We start from the raw sequence: 20,561 nt of genomic DNA, 5'->3' as shown, positions 1-20,561 counted from the left end.
TGCGCTAGATACCCTCCACTGGCTACCCATAAAATAAAGAGTTCTTTTTAAAGCATTACTAATGTGCCACAGGATCATCTCCCAAAAAGCTCCTCCCTATATGAATGACTTAGCAATTCCCTATGAGCCCAATAGAACTCTTCGCTCTGGGGGAACTAGCTTGCTCACAGTACCTCGTATCAGGAAGGCCAGAATGGGTGGCCGCTCTTTTCGGGTTATGGCCGCCAGGGAATGGAATGCTCTCCCTATGGAGATCAGACTAGCGGACTCGGAGACCGCCTTCAGGAAAAGCTTAAAAACTCACCTGTTTTCCCTGTAACTCCCTACTCTGCACTTGGCTTCTTTCCACAGCGCGGGGACACGCCGTGATGGCGTCACCAGGCGCTTTATAAGCTCCTTTGTTGTTGTTGTTGTAGAAATCAAAAAAATGGAATTAGACATTAAAACTGTAGAGATACTACTAGAGAATGAGATCTATTCAGAATCAAAGGAAGAACTAGAGGAAAAACACCGAAAACTTAGAGAGACTCTAGTAAACTACTTGGAAAGCATGGTGAGAGAAAATCGGGAAAATAGCAAACCAGCCAGCTACGAATACAGGGAAGGATGCAGAAAATTACTAGCATGGAGATTAAAAACTGAACAGTCAAGGAATAACATACCATGCATCCAGATCCAGAACCAACCATCACAAAGCTCTGAAGATATTGTAATAGGAGAAGAGTTCTCAAAATTCTTCTCGGGTATATATAAAGAAGACACAAATCCAACTAAAGAACAAATCAACCCTAGCGGAGGAGACACATATGCAGAGCACACGCAGGGATGGGAAACTCCAGGAGGACTTACTCGCTTGGAGGGCCATGTGTATCGAGGGGATGGAGGAGGATGACTCGGACGCTACTAGCGCGGAGCTGTTTTCCTCCGCTTCCTCGGAGTCTGATGATGGTGGGGAGGGATCCGGGGTGCAGTGTCCTGAGGTGGTGTAGCAGTCCCCTGGGCCATGCCGATGTTCCTTGTTGCGTACACTTGTTGATCATTGTGATTACCATCGACCACGTTCTACTATGAGGACCGCTCTGTAGTAGGCCCTCGCCTACCTCTCCTTATGTGATTGCATCAATGCCACAAATGCCATTCATGGGGTTCTGGTTTTTGTTATGTTTTTGTTTGGTTTGGTATAGCACCATGTAAGAAAATTGGCAAAGGTATTGATATTGACCAGGGGATTCTGGGAGCACAAGAGCAATTCCCTTCATTGTTTTGCAGGTTTAACGAGGTGCCGCCCTGCCCCCGGGATGTGGGCCGCACCTGGCTGTGTTCCTCCTTTTTGGCTCTGACCTTCTTGGTCCGAAAGTGTTAACTGCTTTTTCATTTGTATAATTTGTGCCTCTTTATTTTCTTCGCCACCAAAAATAAAGTTTAAAAAAAAAAAGAACAAATCAAGAATTATCTTGAAGCTATTTCCCTCCCAACACTAACAGAAGAGGAAATGATAGAATTAATCCAAGAGATTAAGCCTGAGGAAGTTAGAGCGGTTATAAGTAGTCTAAAAAGAGGAAAAGCCGCTGGCCCTGACGCGCTCCCAAATGAGTTCTAAATGGCATTAAAAGAATCTCTAGTTGACAAATTAACAGATTTAATGAATAATGTATTTTTGGACCACGAGAAAATCCCTGATTCCTGGAATGATGCGACAATTAGCATTATCCTAAAACCTGGAAAAAATCCAAAGCTGTGCGAATCATACAGACCAATATCGTTACTCAACTGTGACTATAAAATTTTTATGCAAGTCATAGCAAAAAGACTAGCCAAAGTAATGCCAAGACTGATTAATTTAGACCAAAAGGGTTTTATAAAAGGGCGGCAAATCCATGAGACCATCCACGATCTATTTGCAGCAATAGATGTAGCTACCTGCGAAAAACTCCCTCTTACTATAATCACCTACGACTCTGCCAAAGCGTTCAATAGAGTCAACTGGGCCTTCCTAAACGAAATTATTGAAAAAAATAATTTGGGGAAAAGCTTTGGCCACATGGTAAGGGAAGTAGATAATAAACCAAGAGCAAAAATAGTTAATGGGAATCTGACCAGTAACATCGAGATACGAGGTACAAGGCAAGGCTGCCCGCTGTCGCCGCTACTTTTTAATCTTTACATAGAACCATTGGCCTGCTCAATTAGAAACCATCCACTAATTGTACTTTTTATGTTATGTTATGTTATGTTACACTTTCTTATATAGCGCGCGGCTGCCACAGCAAAGGGGCGTCCCGGCGCTTGATCAGAAGAGAGAAAGCATACACAGCCAACAGAAAAACATAACACATCCAGCTACTGACAGAAAAGGTGTGTCTTGATGGCCTTTCTAAAAGCCAAAAGGTCATTTAAACTTCGGATCTGCAGTGGTAGGGCGTTCCAGAGTTTTGCAGCCAGATAGCGGAAGGAACTCCCGCCCGTCCGGGCTAACTTTACTCGAGGAACCACAGCCAAACACTGTCCCACCGATCTAAGAGCTCTACGGGGGGAGTACCTCGTCATCAAGGGGCAGAGCATGGGGGGTGAATCCATTTTCAAAATTTTAAATGCGAGACACAGAGTCTTTAAATGGATTCTTTTATCAATAGGAAGCCAGTGTAGCTTTGAGAGCGTATTAGTCACTGATTTGTACAGAGAACTTGCGTAATCCAGTCGTGAAAGGATTGTAGACTGCACCACAAGCTGACGCGTAGGCGGATCAAAAAATGTTAGTATTGGCCTCCGATTCCGCAAGATTCCAAAACACATGGCTGCTACTTTCTTTGTGTGGGCAACAAAACTTAGTGAGGAGTCGAACCAGACTCCTAGATTTTTAACTTCCTTTTTTGGTTCTGGAGGGTTGCCAAGAATGTCTGGCCACCATTCCTTTTAAACATCAAAATTGGTCAAAAAAAGTAGCATTATATGCGGATGTCCTGATGGTATTTACAACTAACTATGAAAGTGCTTACCAAGTATTGGAAGATACGATGAACAACTTTGGTAAAGTTTCAGGTTATTTAACAAATCAAGAAAAAACTGAGGCAATGAGCTGGAACATCAATCCTAATACACCATGCAGTAGGGATAAAATAAAATATCTAGGGATTACGCTGGTAAAAGAAATTGAAAAAGTCCCACAATTAAATTTGACAATAGTCGCCAAAGAAATAAGAAGACTTCTTAAAGTATGGACGGGACTGCCACTTAACTTTTTGGGAAGATCCAACGCAATAAAAATGACCATCATCCCTAAGTTCACTTACCTTTTTAATACAATCCCATTGGATTTAAAAAAAGAACCCTTAAAGAAGATCCAGGGTGAAATAGCAAGCTTCATCTGGGCATCAAAAGGAACAAGAATAGCCTGGAGTAAAATTAGGAGGATGACAGAGCAAGGCGGAATAGCTAGTCCTGATTTATTTGAGTACTATAGGTCATTTCAATTTAAGAACTTTTGACCACTACTGAGGAAGCATCAAGATTACCCAAGCTTCCTACAGAATATGACTGAAAAAACGGACCACTTCCTATTTAAGTTTGGCCACCCAAAATGTTTAAAAAAAATAAAACTAAAGATTCTACACAACGCGGCTAGACTCTGGTTTCAGATCAGAAGCACAGTAAACATCCCATACTACAGTACAAAGGCACCAATATGGGACTCCCCAGGGACACCAGAATGCCTAAAAGATTCTCTAGCAGTACCACTTAAAACAGCAGGAATGGAAAGATGGGGCCAATTGTTAATAGAAAAAGAGATAATCTCGTGGGATTCGCTATATGAACTTACAGATGGCAAGACATCAAAATTTAAATATTACCAACTAACCAACTGGGCTAAATCTTTACCAGAGGAAAAAAGGGGTAATGAGAATCTTGAAAATGAAATGATAAAAATAACACCAACAAGGAAAGAAATATCAAAATGGTATTGGGCACTTATTGAATCCGGAGAAGAAGACTTTTTAATTCCGTAAGTAACATGGAGGAAAGATATACCTGATCGAGATTTGGACTTACAGCTCGTATGGCAAAACTCTATGGAAAAATGTTGGTCCTGTATAAAATCAGCTTCACTAAAGAGGAACCATTTTTTCACGATCCATCGAGCGTATTGGACCCCAAAAAGATTGTCAAAATTTAAAGGAACCAACGTAAAGTCCTGCAGCAAGTGCGGAGAAGCTAAAGCGGATGACATCCATATGTTCCAAAAATGCCCCGAAATATCCAACTACTGGCTTGAGATTGGTAAGACGCTGAATATGGTATTGGGAACCCACATAACTGTAAGTACCCCTCTCATTATCTTTGGGATATATAACAACATAGATGCTGGTATAAATAAACAAAGTAAAAAACAGGAAAGCCTACTTTTCGTTCTGATACTGCTAGCACAGAGAGAAATCTGTATTAACTGGGTTAAACCAGTTCCACCAACCCATGCTAATTGGCTAAACTACATAATAAAGATAAATAAACTTGATAGGAAAGGGAAACACTCAAAAAGAATAAACTTTTGGGAAATTTGGGAACAGTACTTTCAGATAAATCCTATTGGACCACGGGTAAATAAAATCCAATGATTAAGGCGATGACAATAATTCTAGGCAGAATTTATCACTGCCGAGTAGCCAAATTGGCTAGCTCCCCCACAAAAGAATGGAATTATTGAACACAATAAAGGGTGAGTGGAGAAAACTGATGAATCATAACACTGAAAGGGATACTCCCCAAAAAAACACTCGATAATGACTGGGCAGTTAAGGCAAAGAATAATTTAAAGATCAGAAGACTCCCAAAACCTCCTTATCTACATAATCGCAAAAATAATATTAAAAAAAACAAAAAACACTAAACTTGTACATGATCTACTTTTAAACACCATGCGTCCTCTCCTATGGGCAGTATGGCCTAATTAGGGTTGAGTTAATAATATTTATAAGGAAGGGTCTGACCTTCAAAAGTGGTCATTTTGCCAGGCAGAATTGCCATTTAAAACTGCTCAGCCAGGCTACAAATTATACTTTTGTAGTCATGTGTGACCTGTCATTGAAGTAGGTGGCGCAATGGGTGCTATAGTTTCAATAGTGAAATTTAACTCACAGGCCCTGGGTAGACTTTGTACCAGATACTAAGAACTTATAGATAAGTTAAATATGACTATCAGGCATATTCCAATTACACCAGGTTAAAAGGGGAGGAAAGAGGCTTTATCACAGGTTAGCAGAGGTAAAGTGCACAGAGTTCTACAGCCAGCAAGAATATAGGGTCCCGCAAACTGTGAAAAATTACTTGAAACCCTGCCGAAAGGGCACTCTTTCTATGCACATATTCTGTCCTGAACTAGTAATTAGGCCTGTGCGTGATATTCCACTGTGCTCACAGAAATTGCAGAGTTTTTCCCACTTTGTGCGTCGCGTAGAAGGTGGAGTTCTGAAACACTCCATGTAGCGGGCAGCGCAAAATCTTTCCTCTCACCCTGCTTGCCAAAGTTGGTGAGCGAGAAATTCTTCCTCCATAACACCTCCCAACGAGAGTTCTCAACCCGAGCGGTTGCAGCTTGTCACTACCGCTCGCATTCAGAGACCTTCCGCTCGCGTTGAGGAAGCTGCTTCTTGAGTAGAACATCTCCTCAAGTGCCAGAAAATAACATTGCCCTCTTGCGCTGTATGTGGTGCTGTTCATCCTGATTTTACAATGTGGGGCAAACGCCCAGTATTAAAAATCAGCACTCGCAGCACAAAGTAACGCTCTCTGCCTTTTGCGGAACTCCAGGGAGCACAGCTGAGTTTTTTGGTCACTTACTGGAGGTCTGCCTAGCGGTAACTCTGTGAACTTCACCCAGGCCTACTAGCAATCAGCTTCTGACTAAAAAACATTTTAAAAATGCTTATGATTGTTTTTTTTAACCTATCTTAACAAAGTAATATACTTATTCAATTAAACTGTTATCCTAGATGAAGGCGCCATCTTTTTACAGTTATTTAGCTAAAAATTGATTATGAAAATTGAGAAAATAATGGCTAGAAGTTAAATGGGTCAGTGGATCCTCTGAAAATGCGCCATTTGCCCCCAGAGTTCCATGGACCATAGGTTAAGACCCACTCCGCTCCGTTACGACACAGATGGGACATTGTGGTTCAGAGAGATGGAGGACCTACTGGGCCAGTGTATGAAACAGAGGCAGTGACTTTATAAAGCTGTCAAGTTCCAGCAGTGGACCCAAGAAGGACACATACATGCTAAAATCACAAGCCCTCTTCGACAGTCAATTGTTATCGGGATTTAGGCGAACGGACATACTAAGGCAGCATGTAAAGCATCCATTTGCGAAAAGTGTTATGCACAACTTTCTTCATTCAATATGCAACATGTTAAGGTTTGCAATAGACGCAGCATTTCGCTCACCTGTCACTGATATTGACACCGTGCCACTCTCCCTGGACTGGATAGCTCGCCGGAGTGTTTCTTTTGAGTACAAGCAGCTGTAAGATCCCTCCGCCTCTGCATCAGAAGTTAATATCTTATGAGAGGCTCTGCCTGTGGATGAGACTTCCATCCGCTGCCCCCCTGCCTTCTTGAAAAACTGGAATTGTAGAGGTGTGTGCTCCGCTGAAGCAATACATATCAACGTCACAGGTTCCCCTCTGATGTAAACAGTGTAGTGAGGGGTCAGAGCTATGGACGGAGCTGGGGGAGTATCTGAAAAAGAGAATGGTGCTCATCAAGAAGGCAGACAGATATGCATCACAGACAAGATTCTGAATTTACAGAGACATAGAAGATGGATTCATTAAATGAAATGCTATCTTAGCTTAAAAAAACAACCACTAGGCTCTTTTATACTGAGCTGTAAACAATAGGTAGAAAAATAGTGGTGCTAGAACAATTTTCAGAGTGGGGTTTCTGCAATCAGTGTTACATTACATCACTGAACTCATAGTGACTGTGAAAAACCAAAGTGGCACACAAAACACAGGTGCAGCTTCTGAGCCACGCCCATTTGACAACAGAGAAGTAAGGGTGTAGTATGTCACTGGTGGCGCACTTTGGAGCAGTCTGTTGCAAATATGTTACTCATGCATGGTGTGGTAGTGCAGTGTCATTTATAAACAGCATGTTTTCTGTTGAAATGGACACTAACCTAAAACTATAGAGAGCACAAACCATAATGTATGGAAAAGGGGTTCCAGCGAATATTTGTCGTTTCGCATCACCAAGAAAAGGTTCTTGATTTGTTTTGATTCAGATAAAATCTTTGGTTTCATCACACTTTGCTAAAAACACACTAAAGGCCTCATTATGATGTCGGTGGGAAAGGCCCTGAACGGCAGTCTGATTCACCAAAATCGTGTCGGAACCTATGTTTCCGACTCGATCGGAATAATTTCCAAGTGACCGATTATGATGTACTCGGTCGGAAAGCAAACCGTTTGGTCAGTCCGAATCGGTTCCAACCGGCATTCTGGAACTCCGAGTTGGTCGTAGCCGAATCGTACAGCACTATGGACCGCGTTTCTGACCAACATATTACGATGTTGGATTCGAACAGCCTTTCCGAATCGGTCTGTTTGACAGAAAAAGGCTGTCAGAAACTGACTGTGGGGGCCTCTAGCAGGCCCCCCTTCATCCTGAGACCTCGGGTTGGGGGCCAAGGGGGTACCCATGGGACCCATCTTTCGAACCATTCACAGTGTGGCAGGCACCATGGAGTGCCCGCCACAGGGAGCAGGGTTTTCTGCAGCCACCCCTTTTTCCAATGGGAGCCTGTGTTGTCGGTGGGACCACTGGCTCCCATTGAAGTCAATGGGAGACTTTCCGAACGGTGTTCAGAAGCATCGTAATCAGTTGGTCGGACTTGCCGAACACGAGTTGGTCGGCACCGATTCCGACAAGGAGTCGATTGATTTGCTTTCTGACCGACATCGTAATGAGGCCCCAAATGTGCACTTTCCTAACTGCTGATATTTTTTTTTATATTTGTACAATTCATTTATAGGTATTTTACACCAGCGAGACTACTACAAAGTTCACTTTACAAAATACTCTCCAGAGGGGCATTTCCAGTTCTGGGTAATTCCCTTTGGGTTGAAAAATGCCCCTGCCACCTTCTACAGGTTGCTAATCAGGTTTTGACCTGACTGGAAGATTTCAGTGCTGCCAACCTGGATGACACTGCAGTGGACTTCAGCTGGGAAGATCACTGGCAGCACCTCTGGGAAGTGTTGAAAGCTCTGCAGAAGGCAGGCATCACTATAAAGGCCAGTAAGTGTCAAATAGGGCAGGGGTCTGTGGTATACTAAGGACACCAGGTAGGAAGCAGCCAGGTGGTGCCACTACAACCTAAGATTGACACAATTCTAGTTTGGGAGCCCCCAAGGCCCAGACTGAGGTGAGAGCCTTTTTAGTTCTCAACGATTATTAAAGGAGATTTGTCAAGGAGTGTGGCACCATTGTAGCTCTCTTTACTGAACTGACTTGTAGGAAGCAGCCCAGGAACGAGATCTGGACTGAGACTTGCCAGACCGCTCCATTGATCCCCTGCAGGCTGTCATGTGCACGAAGTCCGTGCTGAAGTATCTCAACTTCTCCAAGGAATTTGTTGTGCGGACAGATGCTTCAGAGCATGGTGTGACGGCAGTTCTAGCACAGCTAAACGAAGACTGTAGCCTTCATTAGCAGTACTTACCAGCAATCAGAGATGGAGCACAATTGAGAGAGAAGCTTTTTTTGTTATCTGGGTACTGAAGAAGCTAAGACTCTACTTGTTTGGGACTCACTTCCGGGTTCAAACAGGTCTGTCCAGATTCTTCCACCTTAGGGATAAGAACTCCCATTAGGTTGGGTAGTTCTCCCTACTTTCAGCTGGAGGGGACATGCGTTAGACCGGGCATCCTTGACATGGTTTCCCAATAGTTTTGCCTCTGCCTCCTGTATTTTTGACTGTGTGCTGCACTTTGTTTTTGCTGGTTAGGTATTCTGGGCACTTTACCCTTGCTGATCGGATCACAAGTGTAAGTGCTTCCAGTATAAATTGTGATTCTGCTTAGTTATCCATGATTGGCATATTTGATTTACTAGTAAGTCCCTAGTAAAGTGCACTGTGTGTGCCAAGGGCCGGTAAATCAAATGCTACTAGTAAGCTTGCAGCACTCATTGTGCCACCCACATGAGTAGCCCTGAGAACTTGTCTCATGCCTGCCACTGCAGTGTCAGTGAGTGCAGTTTTAAACTGCCATGTCAACCTGGAAAGTGCATCTACTTGGCAGGCCCTAACCTTCCCTTTTATACATGTAAGGCACCCCTAAGATAGGCTGAAGGTACCCCCATTTACAGGGTGCAGTGTATGTAAAAGTAAGACATATGCTGTTGTGTTCTACATGTCCTAATAGTGAAATACTGCCAATTTCGTTTATCACTATTGCAAGATCTGCCTCTCTCATAGGTTATCATTGGAGCTGCCTTGTAACATTTTACAAGTGTAATCCTCAATTGAGAAGAGATAGCGATTTGTAAATTGGGTTGCCTGAGCTCAGAATTTAAAAATACATCTTTCAGTGAAGGTGGTTTTTAGGTCTCGCTGAGTCAGCGTGCATGCGCTACTCAGATAGACATTTAGTAGCGGCTTTGGGAAGTGCTCCCAAAGGCCACCAGCTTGCTAGAATGCGCACAAGCCTGCGTGCTGCTGCACGCGCATCCCTAGCGTGCTTCGCGTCATCGCGATCACTTTCACTTTCACAGCGACATGATCGCGATGACTTTCTCTTTGTGATTGTGGCTGGAGGGTATATATACATGAGGTAAACAGTGGCAGGGTCCCTCTGTTTTTATTATTTCTTCTTAAAAAAGATATTGTGCTGCTGCTCGTGTATCCCTTGCGTGTTTTCCGTCATCACTATCACTTTCGCTTTCACAGCAATCGCGATCACTTTCTCTTTGTGATTGTGGCTGGAGGGTACATATACAAGAGGTAAACAGTGGCAGGGTCCCTCTGTTTTTATTTTTTCTTCTTGAAAAAAATATTGTCACATCCATTTTAAAGAAAGAGCCATTCTGTCCTGCTCATCTTTGTTCATTCTCGTCTTCTTCTGCTCTCCACCTTCCCGCAGCGCCTGTTGCCTCTTTTGCTGCATAGAAATCTGTGTCTGTGACTGGAGCCGTCGAGCCTTTGTTGAGGCCTTAGCATGAAAGAGTCCAGCGTTTTCGTTGTACTTGGGCTAGCAGCACATGTACTCAGAAAGGGCAACTGGCGCGGCCCTGTGGAGCTCGTCTGCATGGCTCGACGGGACACGCTCTGAAGAAACAGCGCCTGCAACCAGAGCGCAGCAAGACGGCCTGCCCTCAACATCCTGTCTGTGCGGAGCCGGCGCGCCTTGCGTTTTGCTCTTTTGCTCCCTGGTACGACCTGCCTTTCTATTTGGGAATCTGCAGGCAGGGTAGACGCCTGTGTTCAGGTAGGTTGTTTTTTCTATGTACATTGTAAATCCAAGCCTGGCCTCACCAGGCTTATCAATGTTTCCATTGTAACACGTTTGCTGTTTGGTACACTGTCATGAATCTGCAGGCAGGGTAGACGCCCGTGTTCAGTTATGTTGTTTTTTCTATGTACATTGTAAATCCAAGCCTGGCCTCCCCAGGCTTATCAATGTGTCCATTGTAACACATTTGCTGTTTGGTACACTGTCATGCTATCCCTGGTGCGTGTTGCTATGCCTCTCTTTATTCTCGCTTACTGTAGCAATGCCTGTTTATCCCCGCCATCCCCCATCCTGCTAGATACAGCAGCACAGAATACATAAACACATGTTTTGTTAAGTTAAGTGCACATTCACCCAAGGGAATCTTGGTGCAGTATAATAGATATTTATGGTTAACCAACTCAGTGGTACTCATTTATTGACCATAGTAGGATGAAAGGCGGAGTCGACTGACCGGGATTTGAACCTGTGACTGCGAGGCGGAAAAAACAGTCTAAATATCGCCTCAGTGGGCGAAGTACGTACAACTTCAATCATGACGCCTTAGTTGATCTTCATTGTATAATCCAAACGCAAAATACATTTCTATCCGTTCATCTTTTATTGCTTTGATAAACATCTTAAAAATAAAAACAAAAGCATTGGCATAGCCAATAGGTCTCGCCTTTGGGACCTTATAAGTGTTGAGCCACGCAACAGTTGATGTGGTTGCACAAAGGATATTAAGCTGCATAAATAAATAATTAGAAGGTCCCAAAAGCGAGAACTATTGGCTATGCCAATGTTTGGTGTGGTTGTGTGTGCGGTTGTGTGTGTAGTTCGTGCTATATAAAAAACAAACAAAAAAAAACAATTGCAATGCAATAGGTCTCACATTACTGAATCTTTGAGCTACTAGTGTTGCATTATTATTAGCAATCACTATACACATAGAAGGGGAGAGGGTCTAAAGTAAACTCTACCACCCCAAACCCCCATAAAGTCTCAAGTAAACACACACCGGGGGGTGTAGAGCATGAGACTTAACATATAACAAACTAGACAAACTCATCTGTTTGAAAAAACTGCCCTCACTCACACACCGAAGTGTGTGACATGTTTCATCATAGGGCCTGCTTGCAATACGCCTTGGTGTAGCCACACTCAGGGCAGAGCATAAGGGAGGGGGAAAAAAATAATAAATTCCACACGAAACAAAGTACAACCACAGAACTCAACACATAATACACGTAACGTACAGAAGTGATGAAGCAGTGCCAATCACCAAGTGATTAAAAGTAGTGGTGCGACAAAAAGTGCAGTTAATAGGAAATAATTAAAACTGGTTTGAGGATACCAACCCACAAATTTTATTCCAAGGTTCCTCCACCAGGATTAAAAAGAAAAAGGATGGGTAATGTCTTGATAAGAAGATGAGGCTTCTCAAGACCTCCCTCCTGGTACTGCTATAGTCACCATGTTTCGACCGACGTACTGTGCCTCAAAAGGTCACCCCGTTCTTCTTCAGGACCGATGTCGCTTTCAGTACCACTTCTGGCCCCACCGTATTTCGGTTAGTGTGCCCCGAAGTCAGAGCCGATCTAATAAGATCCTAGCCCTTCTCGTCACGTGAAGTGAATGTTCCCAATAGTCAGGGAGAACATTAACGAGTTTATATGGTATATAAACTCGAACTGGTGTCCGTCAGGAGGGTATCCCGGGAACACAATTGTTCCGTGGGCCTGCCCTGCCGTCTCTGCCTGTTGTCCGGATCACCGTGAAGCAATGCCAACAGCTCAAACTTTTATAATGCGAGACCTATTGCATTGCAAATGCTTGTTAAATTGTGTGTTTGAGAATGCCACTTTAGAAAGTAGGCATTTTCTTGTTTAACCATACTATTTCTCTGCCTGTGTAATCAACATCTGGTTTAGACTGACAGAAGCTGTTTGTGCATTCCCTCTAGACAGTCATGCAAAGGAGCTGAGGTGTGTCCTGCATATCCTGATGAGCCATCACCAGGCTGATGTGTCTTCCTGGGCTAGAGAGGTGGGAGGAGTTGTCACTAACACCTAAATAGGGCTTTGCCTATCCTCTCACAATGCTGTCTCCACTCCCCTGGAATGTGTCTGGAGCCAGGTCTGGGCAAAACAAAAACTTGAGAACAACAAAGACTTTCCCTGAAGTTTGCCAACTTTAAAGACCAAAGGGCTATAAGACCTAAAATCTCAAACTTTTAGAACACTTCTGGATGAAGAGAAGAGCTGAAGAGTTATAAGCAGGAGTACTTCCTCCCTTGTGGTAACTAGTACTCAACGGCTCACCTCCTCTGTGGCAGTAAGGAACCAACATCGCCTGGGCTCATCGTAGCCTCACCTCTGTGATGTCGTACAGACAGGGTGCATACCACTCCCACATAGACACCCCCCATTTCTAACAGAATGGCTGGCTAACTCTCATAAAGGCAGGAAACTTTCTATGGGCCGTGTAGCAGCATTGCACCATATATTCATTTGTAGAGTTCTTTGGCAGCCTTAGGGGCACCAGATCCTAGCAGTGCATTCAGGGATTGAGCAAGGGCTTCTGTGTCACTACCCCAACTGTCTAGATGCATGTTTGGCATTTGGGCTTCCCATCACGAAGTGGAACTAAAACAGAACTGAAGGAGAGAGGAAGCAGTGTGAAACATAGCTGCTTCATGGGCCAAAAGCTATGCAACCACTGTTGAAAGGCTCAGAAGAAGGTATTACCTGTCTCCTATGAATGTATAGCCAGTTCCAGATGTACCCAAGGTCCTTACTACCAATGTATATGTGTGTGGTGGAGGGGCACAACGAGAAAACGAGATACTGTGTGTTTTACTGAGAAAGAGATTGTGTGTGAAGCTTGTACTGCTGCTGTCCCCAGAGCTCCTAATGTGTGTGTGCTTGCATATCAGGGATTATTTGCTGGTGCGTTGCTTTATAGATTATGCGAGTTAACATCCTTGCAAAGGTCTCTCACACAACAAATACATTGCATTGCTCGGACACAGAGCTGAGCTATTATGCTTGAAAACGCACAATTTCCCACAAATTGTGCTCCAAGCTTCTTGTCCCAAAACCAAGACAGGGGCCCCACTTGTAATTGTTGCCATGTGCCATAGAAAATGTTCTGACAGGCAGGGATAAAGGTTACACTTCAACATTGAAATTAACCCGGAGGCTGCAGATCAAAGGGGATGAGAGTATGGCGGTTGAAGATTAATAAGATAAAGAATGGTTTTGGATCCAAACTTGGCAAGACAAGCATTAGCCAGTACTTGGTGGGCTATGAGAGTGATAGAGCAGAAATTCATATCCTACATGGGCTACCTGTTAGGAGTACTGATGTGGCACTAGAGGATCTCTAGTGTCATCCCTTACCGGGCACACAAATATTTGTCTTCCCACACAAAGAAGACTTTCAATCCAGTGTTTCAATTGTTCATGAAATTTATTTTATATTTGTAGAAAAATTTATCATCATCATTTTATGTTGTTCGTTCAATATAATTCTCATGTTTGTGAATCAGACATTGTCATAATAAGGCATCCAATGCATTTCGGGCATTATATAGCATGCCCTTCATCAGGGAAATAGACACTGTAAAACAAGGAATAATAAAATCATATCAGCAAAAAGGTTCTGTGTGAGTCTTATTAACATCAGTCATAACATACACAATACAAGGTCTGCTTGATGTGTGCTTATAAATCAATGTGAACTGTGTGTGAATCACATGCTGTGGTTAGTATTAGTGAAAAAACAGAAAGAATCTTCTCAAAGAAAAATGCTCTAACTCACATGGCTGGGTCTCTAACAATACTTGTAGTTCTGCAAATCAAAAATAAAGCAGTGTTACAAAAACGGCCTCAAATGGTGGGGCAGTTCAAAAAGCATTCTAACATCCAGGCTGATGTTCTATAGAGTCCCTCACAACTAACCTTGCTCAAGAATAGGCGCGCGATTACGTCCTTCTCTCCTCGTGCTCCGCGATGGCTCAATGAAGTGCCAATCGCGTTCACCTATTTAACCTGAATTCTGGTCATGTGACTAGTCACATGGCATGGCCATAGAAGAAAGACTCATTTTCGAGGGTAGCAGAGTATGCTGTCTTAAGTAATACCCGAGACATTGATCTGAATGCTGGTTATCATGATGGGTGGCCTAGAGAGCCGGTTGTGAAAAAATTCTAGAAAATGATATGTATAAGCTAACGAGATTAAAAAAATATATTAGGTTAAAAAAAAAAAAAAAAAAAAAAAAAAAAAATGGTTAGAAAGAAATACCGGGAATCGAACTAATCACTACTGAGATGTTAGATGAGCTGTTCTATGGTTAGTGCTATTGTGAAGAGTGAAGAAATGGAAAAGAATATAAGAGGTGTAAGTGTCAGATGTGTATATGAACTCACATAGTATACACAAGGAACAGTCAGGGGAGCAATTCATTATAGGTAACATGCAAATTCAATTCTTTCATTTAACCCCGATGGTTTCTGGCAGGATAAATTTTGTATCCAATAGTTCTCTCTCTGCAGAAGGTATTTGGAATTGTCTCTGCCTTCTACTTTCTGGACCGTTTCAAGGATGATGAATTTGATCTGGGAGATGTTATGATGTTCTTCAACAAAATGGGAGGATAATGCAGATTTCATATTTTTCAAACGAATGTTGGACTTGTGTTCAGTTAAACGTACTTTGATTCGACGTTCCGTCTTACCAACATACATTTTGCCACAAGGACATCTGATTCCATAAATGACATTACTCGATTCACAGGTGGCATTCACCTTTAGTTTAATGGGGTAACCTTTTGAAGGATGACAGAATGTGTTACCACGGATTACATTGTTGCAACTTCCACAGTTAAGGCAAGGTTTCGTGCCAGAGAATTTCGTTGCAGATGTTGAGGTTGTACATATTTTGTATTGAAGAATTTCTCCAAGATTCTTTGATCTAGTGTAAGCAAAGATGGGAGGTTGATTAAACGACTGTTTGAAATCGGGTTCAAGATTCAGTATAGACCAATGTTTTAAAATGGTTTGTTTGTATTTCCTGCTGGATGTAGAATATCTAGATACCACCACTGTCCGTGTTTGTTCAGATTTCGTTTTGACAGTTAGGAGTTTCTCTCTATCCAATGTTTCAACCTTTTTCCTTGATTCCTCTAGTAGAGATTCAGGGTAACCTCTATCCAAGAATTTCTTTTTGACTTCTCTTAGTTTGCCACCTAATGCATTCTCATCTGAGGTAATTCTCTTTACTCTTGCCATTTGTGAAAACGGCAGGTTGTTAATCAAGTTGGGTTGATGAAAACTCGAGTATAACAACATGTTGTTCCTGTCCGTTGGTTTGGTGTAAACATCTGTTTTAAACCCTGTTGGAGTTCTGGTAACTTTAACATCCAAGAAATTTACTGTAGTTTCTGATGTAGTCCATGTCAGTTGGATTCGTGCGTCCAGATTGTTGAATTTAGTAAGTTCCGTTGTTAGTTTCTCCTCTGTGTTAGACCAAAGAATAAAAAGGTCATCAATGTATCTGATCATTGTTTTGAGATTGCGAGACCATTCTGTATTCAAAAAGATATGTTGATTTTCATACCACTGCATGAATATGTTGGCATACGAGGGTGCTGCCGAATTGCCCATAGCCATGCCGGTTAATTGTTGGTACCAAGCTTCATTGACCTTGAAATAGCTGTGATATAAAATAAAACACATCAACTCCATGAGGAAAGTTTGAAATTGTTGATCAAGATCGGTGTTTAGAAGAGCAGACTCTATTGCCTCTAAACCCATGTCATGGGGTATGCTAGTGTATAAACTGCAAACATCTGCAGTGCACATAACTAGTTTTTCTGATGGATCCAGCTTAATTTGTTGAAGTATTTGCAAAAACTGGGATGTATCTCTGACATAAGTTTGCATCGATTGTACTGTCGGCTGTAGATACCTGTCGATAAGTTGACCTATCGGTTCATGTAAGCTCCCTCTCGTCGATACTATAGGTCGCATCGGGGGGTCATAGGTATTTTTGTGAATTTTTGGTGTCATCCGCAATGTGGGACTCTTGGGATTGAGTGTAACCAAGAAGTTCTTTGTCCGGTCAGAAATGGTACCTTGTTTGTGTGCGCCATCAATGATGTTTTTTAACACTTTGGAGTACTCAAGTGTAGGATTGTGATCCAATTTGCAATACGTATTTGTATCGTTGATATGTTCTGTCACTTTATTGTTGTACATATCCATATTCATTATGACGATCGCACCGCCTTTATCAGCTTTCGTGAACATGATTTTGTCGTTAGAAGCCAATTTCTGCAAGGTGTCAAGATCCTTTTGTGTGGTGTTCCTTCTTTTTGGTTTATAATGTTTGATCTTGCGGAGGTCTTGTTTCACCAAGTTTTCAAATAGGTCTAGCGTCTTGTGGCTAGTTGGAGCTTGAAAAGTACTGTGGGGTCGTAGGCCTAACAGTTGGTCTTTCTCAATGCTCGGTCGGTCCGGTATTGTGTTGTCAAAAAAATGTCTGAGTCTAAGTTTCCGCATCAGTTTAAAAAAACTGACTTCCAGTTCCAGACTGTTTGTGGTAGTAGTTGGGACAAATGATGTTCCTTTTTGCAGTAGGCTTAACTCATACGGGCTCAAAGTTTGGTCACTAATGTTGATTACTAATTGTTCTGAGGCTGAGTCTTTTTGAGTTTCTTCTCTTTCTCCTTCTCCTTGGCTATGGCTGACGTGCTCCGTGTGGTCGGCGCGTCCCTTTCTTTGTCCTTTTCCAGTTCCTTTTCCTGACCCTCTCCTGGGTCTCCTTTTTGGGCTTGGCCCTGGTCTAAAAAAGGACTAGTGTCTGTGGTTTTGCTGGTAGTGGGTTGATCAGTTGTTGTTTGCTCCCGTGGCGCCGGGGTCGATTGAGGTTTACGTGGTCTTTGACTAGTGTCGCTATCTGAGGAAGATGTCGTAGTATTTGAATTATAAGGACGATTTTTACGTTTTTGTGCATATACCTCCGCCCATGTGTATACTTCTCCTAAGCGGTAGTCTAGTGTATCTCTTTTAAAATTCCGACCTATAGTATCGACGAGAGGGAGCTTACATGAACCGATAGGTCAACTTATCGACAGGTATCTACAGCCGACAGTACAATCGATGCAAACTTATGTCAGAGATACATCCCAGTTTTTGCAAATACTTCAACAAATTAAGCTGGATCCATCAGAAAAACTAGTTATGTGCACTGCAGATGTTTGCAGTTTATACACTAGCATACCCCATGACATGGGTTTAGAGGCAATAGAGTCTGCTCTTCTAAACACCGATCTTGATCAACAATTTCAAACTTTCCTCATGGAGTTGATGTGTTTTATTTTATATCACAGCTATTTCAAGGTCAATGAAGCTTGGTACCAACAATTAACCGGCATGGCTATGGGCAATTCGGCAGCACCCTCGTATGCCAACATATTCATGCAGTGGTATGAAAATCAACATATCTTTTTGAATACAGAATGGTCTCGCAATCTCAAAACAATGATCAGATACATTGATGACCTTTTTATTCTTTGGTCTAACACAGAGGAGAAACTAACAACGGAACTTACTAAATTCAACAATCTGGACGCACGAATCCAACTGACATGGACTACATCAGAAACTACAGTAAATTTCTTGGATGTTAAAGTTACCAGAACTCCAACAGGGTTTAAAACAGATGTTTACACCAAACCAACGGACAGGAACAACATGTTGTTATACTCGAGTTTTCATCAACCCAACTTGATTAACAACCTGCCGTTTTCACAAATGGCAAGAGTAAAGAGAATTACCTCAGATGAGAATGCATTAGGTGGCAAACTAAGAGAAGTCAAAAAGAAATTCTTGGATAGAGGTTACCCTGAATCTCTACTAGAGGAATCAAGGAAAAAGGTTGAAACATTGGATAGAGAGAAACTCCTAACTGTCAAAACGAAATCTGAACAAACACGGACAGTGGTGGTATCTAGATATTCTACATCCAGCAGGAAATACAAACAAACCATTTTAAAACATTGGTCTATACTGAATCTTGAACCCGATTTCAAACAGTCGTTTAATCAACCTCCCATCTTTGCTTACACTAGATCAAAGAATCTTGGAGAAATTCTTCAATACAAAATATGTACAACCTCAACATCTGCAACGAAATTCTCTGGCACGAAACCTTGCCTTAACTGTGGAAGTTGCAACAATGTAATCCGTGGTAACACATTCTGTCATCCTTCAAAAGGTTACCCCATTAAACTAAAGGTGAATGCCACCTGTGAATCGAGTAATGTCATTTATGGAATCAGATGTCCTTGTGGCAAAATGTATGTTGGTAAGACGGAACGTCGAATCAAAGTACGTTTAACTGAACACAAGTCCAACATTCGTTTGAAAAATATGAAATCTGCATTATCCTCCCATTTTGTTGAAGAACATCATAACATCTCCCAGATCAAATTCATCATCCTTGAAACGGTCCAGAAAGTAGAAGGCAGAGACAATTCCAAATACCTTCTGCAGAGAGAGAACTATTGGATACAAAATTTATCCTGCCAGAAACCATCGGGGTTAAATGAAAGAATTGAATTTGCATGTTACCTATAATGAATTGCTCCCCTGACTGTTCCTTGTGTATACTATGTGAGTTCATATACACATCTGACACTTACACCTCTTATATTCTTTTCCATTTCTTCACTTTTCACAATAGCACTAACCATAGAACAGCTCATCTAACATCTCAGTAGTGATTAGTTCGATTCCCGGTATTTCTTTCTAACCATTTTTTTTTTTTTTTTTTTTTTAACCTAATATATTTTTTTAATCTCGTTAGCTTATACATATCATTTTCTAGAATTTTTTCACAACCGGCTCTCTAGGCCACCCATCATGATAACCAGCATTCAGATCAATGTCTCGGGTATTACTTAAGACAGCATACTCTGCTACCCTCGAAAATGAGTCTTTCTTCTATGGCCATGCCATGTGACTAGTCACATGACCAGAATTCAGGTTAAATAGGTGAACGCGATTGGCACTTCATTGAGCCATCGCGGAGCACGAGGAGAGAAGGACGTAATCGCGCGCCTATTCTTGAGCAAGGTTAGTTGTGAGGGACTCTATAGAACATCAGCCTGGATGTTAGAATGCTTTTTGAACTGCCCCACCATTTGAGGCCGTTTTTGTAACACTGCTTTATTTTTGATTTGCAGAACTACAAGTATTGTTAGAGACCCAGCCATGTGAGTTAGAGCATTTTTCTTTGAGAAGATTCTTTCTGTTTTTTCACTAATACTAACCACAGCATGTGATTCACACACAGTTCACATTGATTTATAAGCACACATCAAGCAGACCTTGTATTGTGTATGTTATGACTGATGTTAATAAGACTCACACAGAACCTTTTTGCTGATATGATTTTATTATTCCTTGTTTTACAGTGTCTATTTCCCTGATGAAGGGAATGCTATATAATGCCCGAAATGCATTGGATGCCTTATTATGACAATGTCTGATTCACAAACATGAGAATTATATTGAACGAACAACATAAAATGATGATGATAAATTTTTCTACAAATATAAAATAAATTTCATGAACAATTGAAACACTGGATTGAAAGTCTTCTTTGTGTGGGAAGACAAATATTTGTGTGCCCGGTAAGGGATGACACTAGAGATCCTCTAGTGCCACATCAGTGCTGTGTATCTTGACGTCGTAGGGCCCTCGACGCCACCTTACGGTGCACCAAAAAAACGACTAACTGTTGAACTTTGAGAGATAACAAATCGCTGTGCATTTATCCAATTCCAAATATTCTACCTGTTAGGAGTGCAATGTAATCACCAGTCGTATGCACTATCATATTGTTCAGTGTTATTGGTAAAGTTAAGTTAGATGTTAGAGGCAATGTGAACCAACTAATATGTTATTGTGACATTGACACGAATAAATGTGGAGGTAGCAATTTGTAATAACGTAGTCCACGCTTGTAGGTAGTTCCCAAGTAGGTTTATTGAGAAGTTGAGAT

General features: G+C 42.0%; 1 protein-coding gene across 1 annotated transcript in view; it reads right to left on the bottom strand.

Annotated features, from left to right (window-relative positions):
• LOC147715147 (Fc receptor-like protein 5) overlaps positions 1-20,561 on the bottom strand; it is a 515,196-nt gene that overhangs the window by 256,482 nt on the left and 238,153 nt on the right. The window contains exon 7 of the mRNA XM_086919770.1: positions 6,436-6,729. Within this exon, the coding sequence (XP_086775896.1) occupies positions 6,436-6,729 (294 nt within the window). The remainder of the gene's footprint in view (positions 1-6,435; positions 6,730-20,561) is intronic.

This window comes from Lissotriton vulgaris, chromosome 5, assembly GCF_964263255.1.
Source record: "Lissotriton vulgaris chromosome 5, aLisVul1.2, whole genome shotgun sequence".
NCBI lineage: Eukaryota > Metazoa > Chordata > Amphibia > Caudata > Salamandridae > Lissotriton > Lissotriton vulgaris.
The sequence above is the reverse complement of the archived record's forward strand: the minus strand, read 5'-3'. Positions and strand labels throughout refer to the sequence as shown.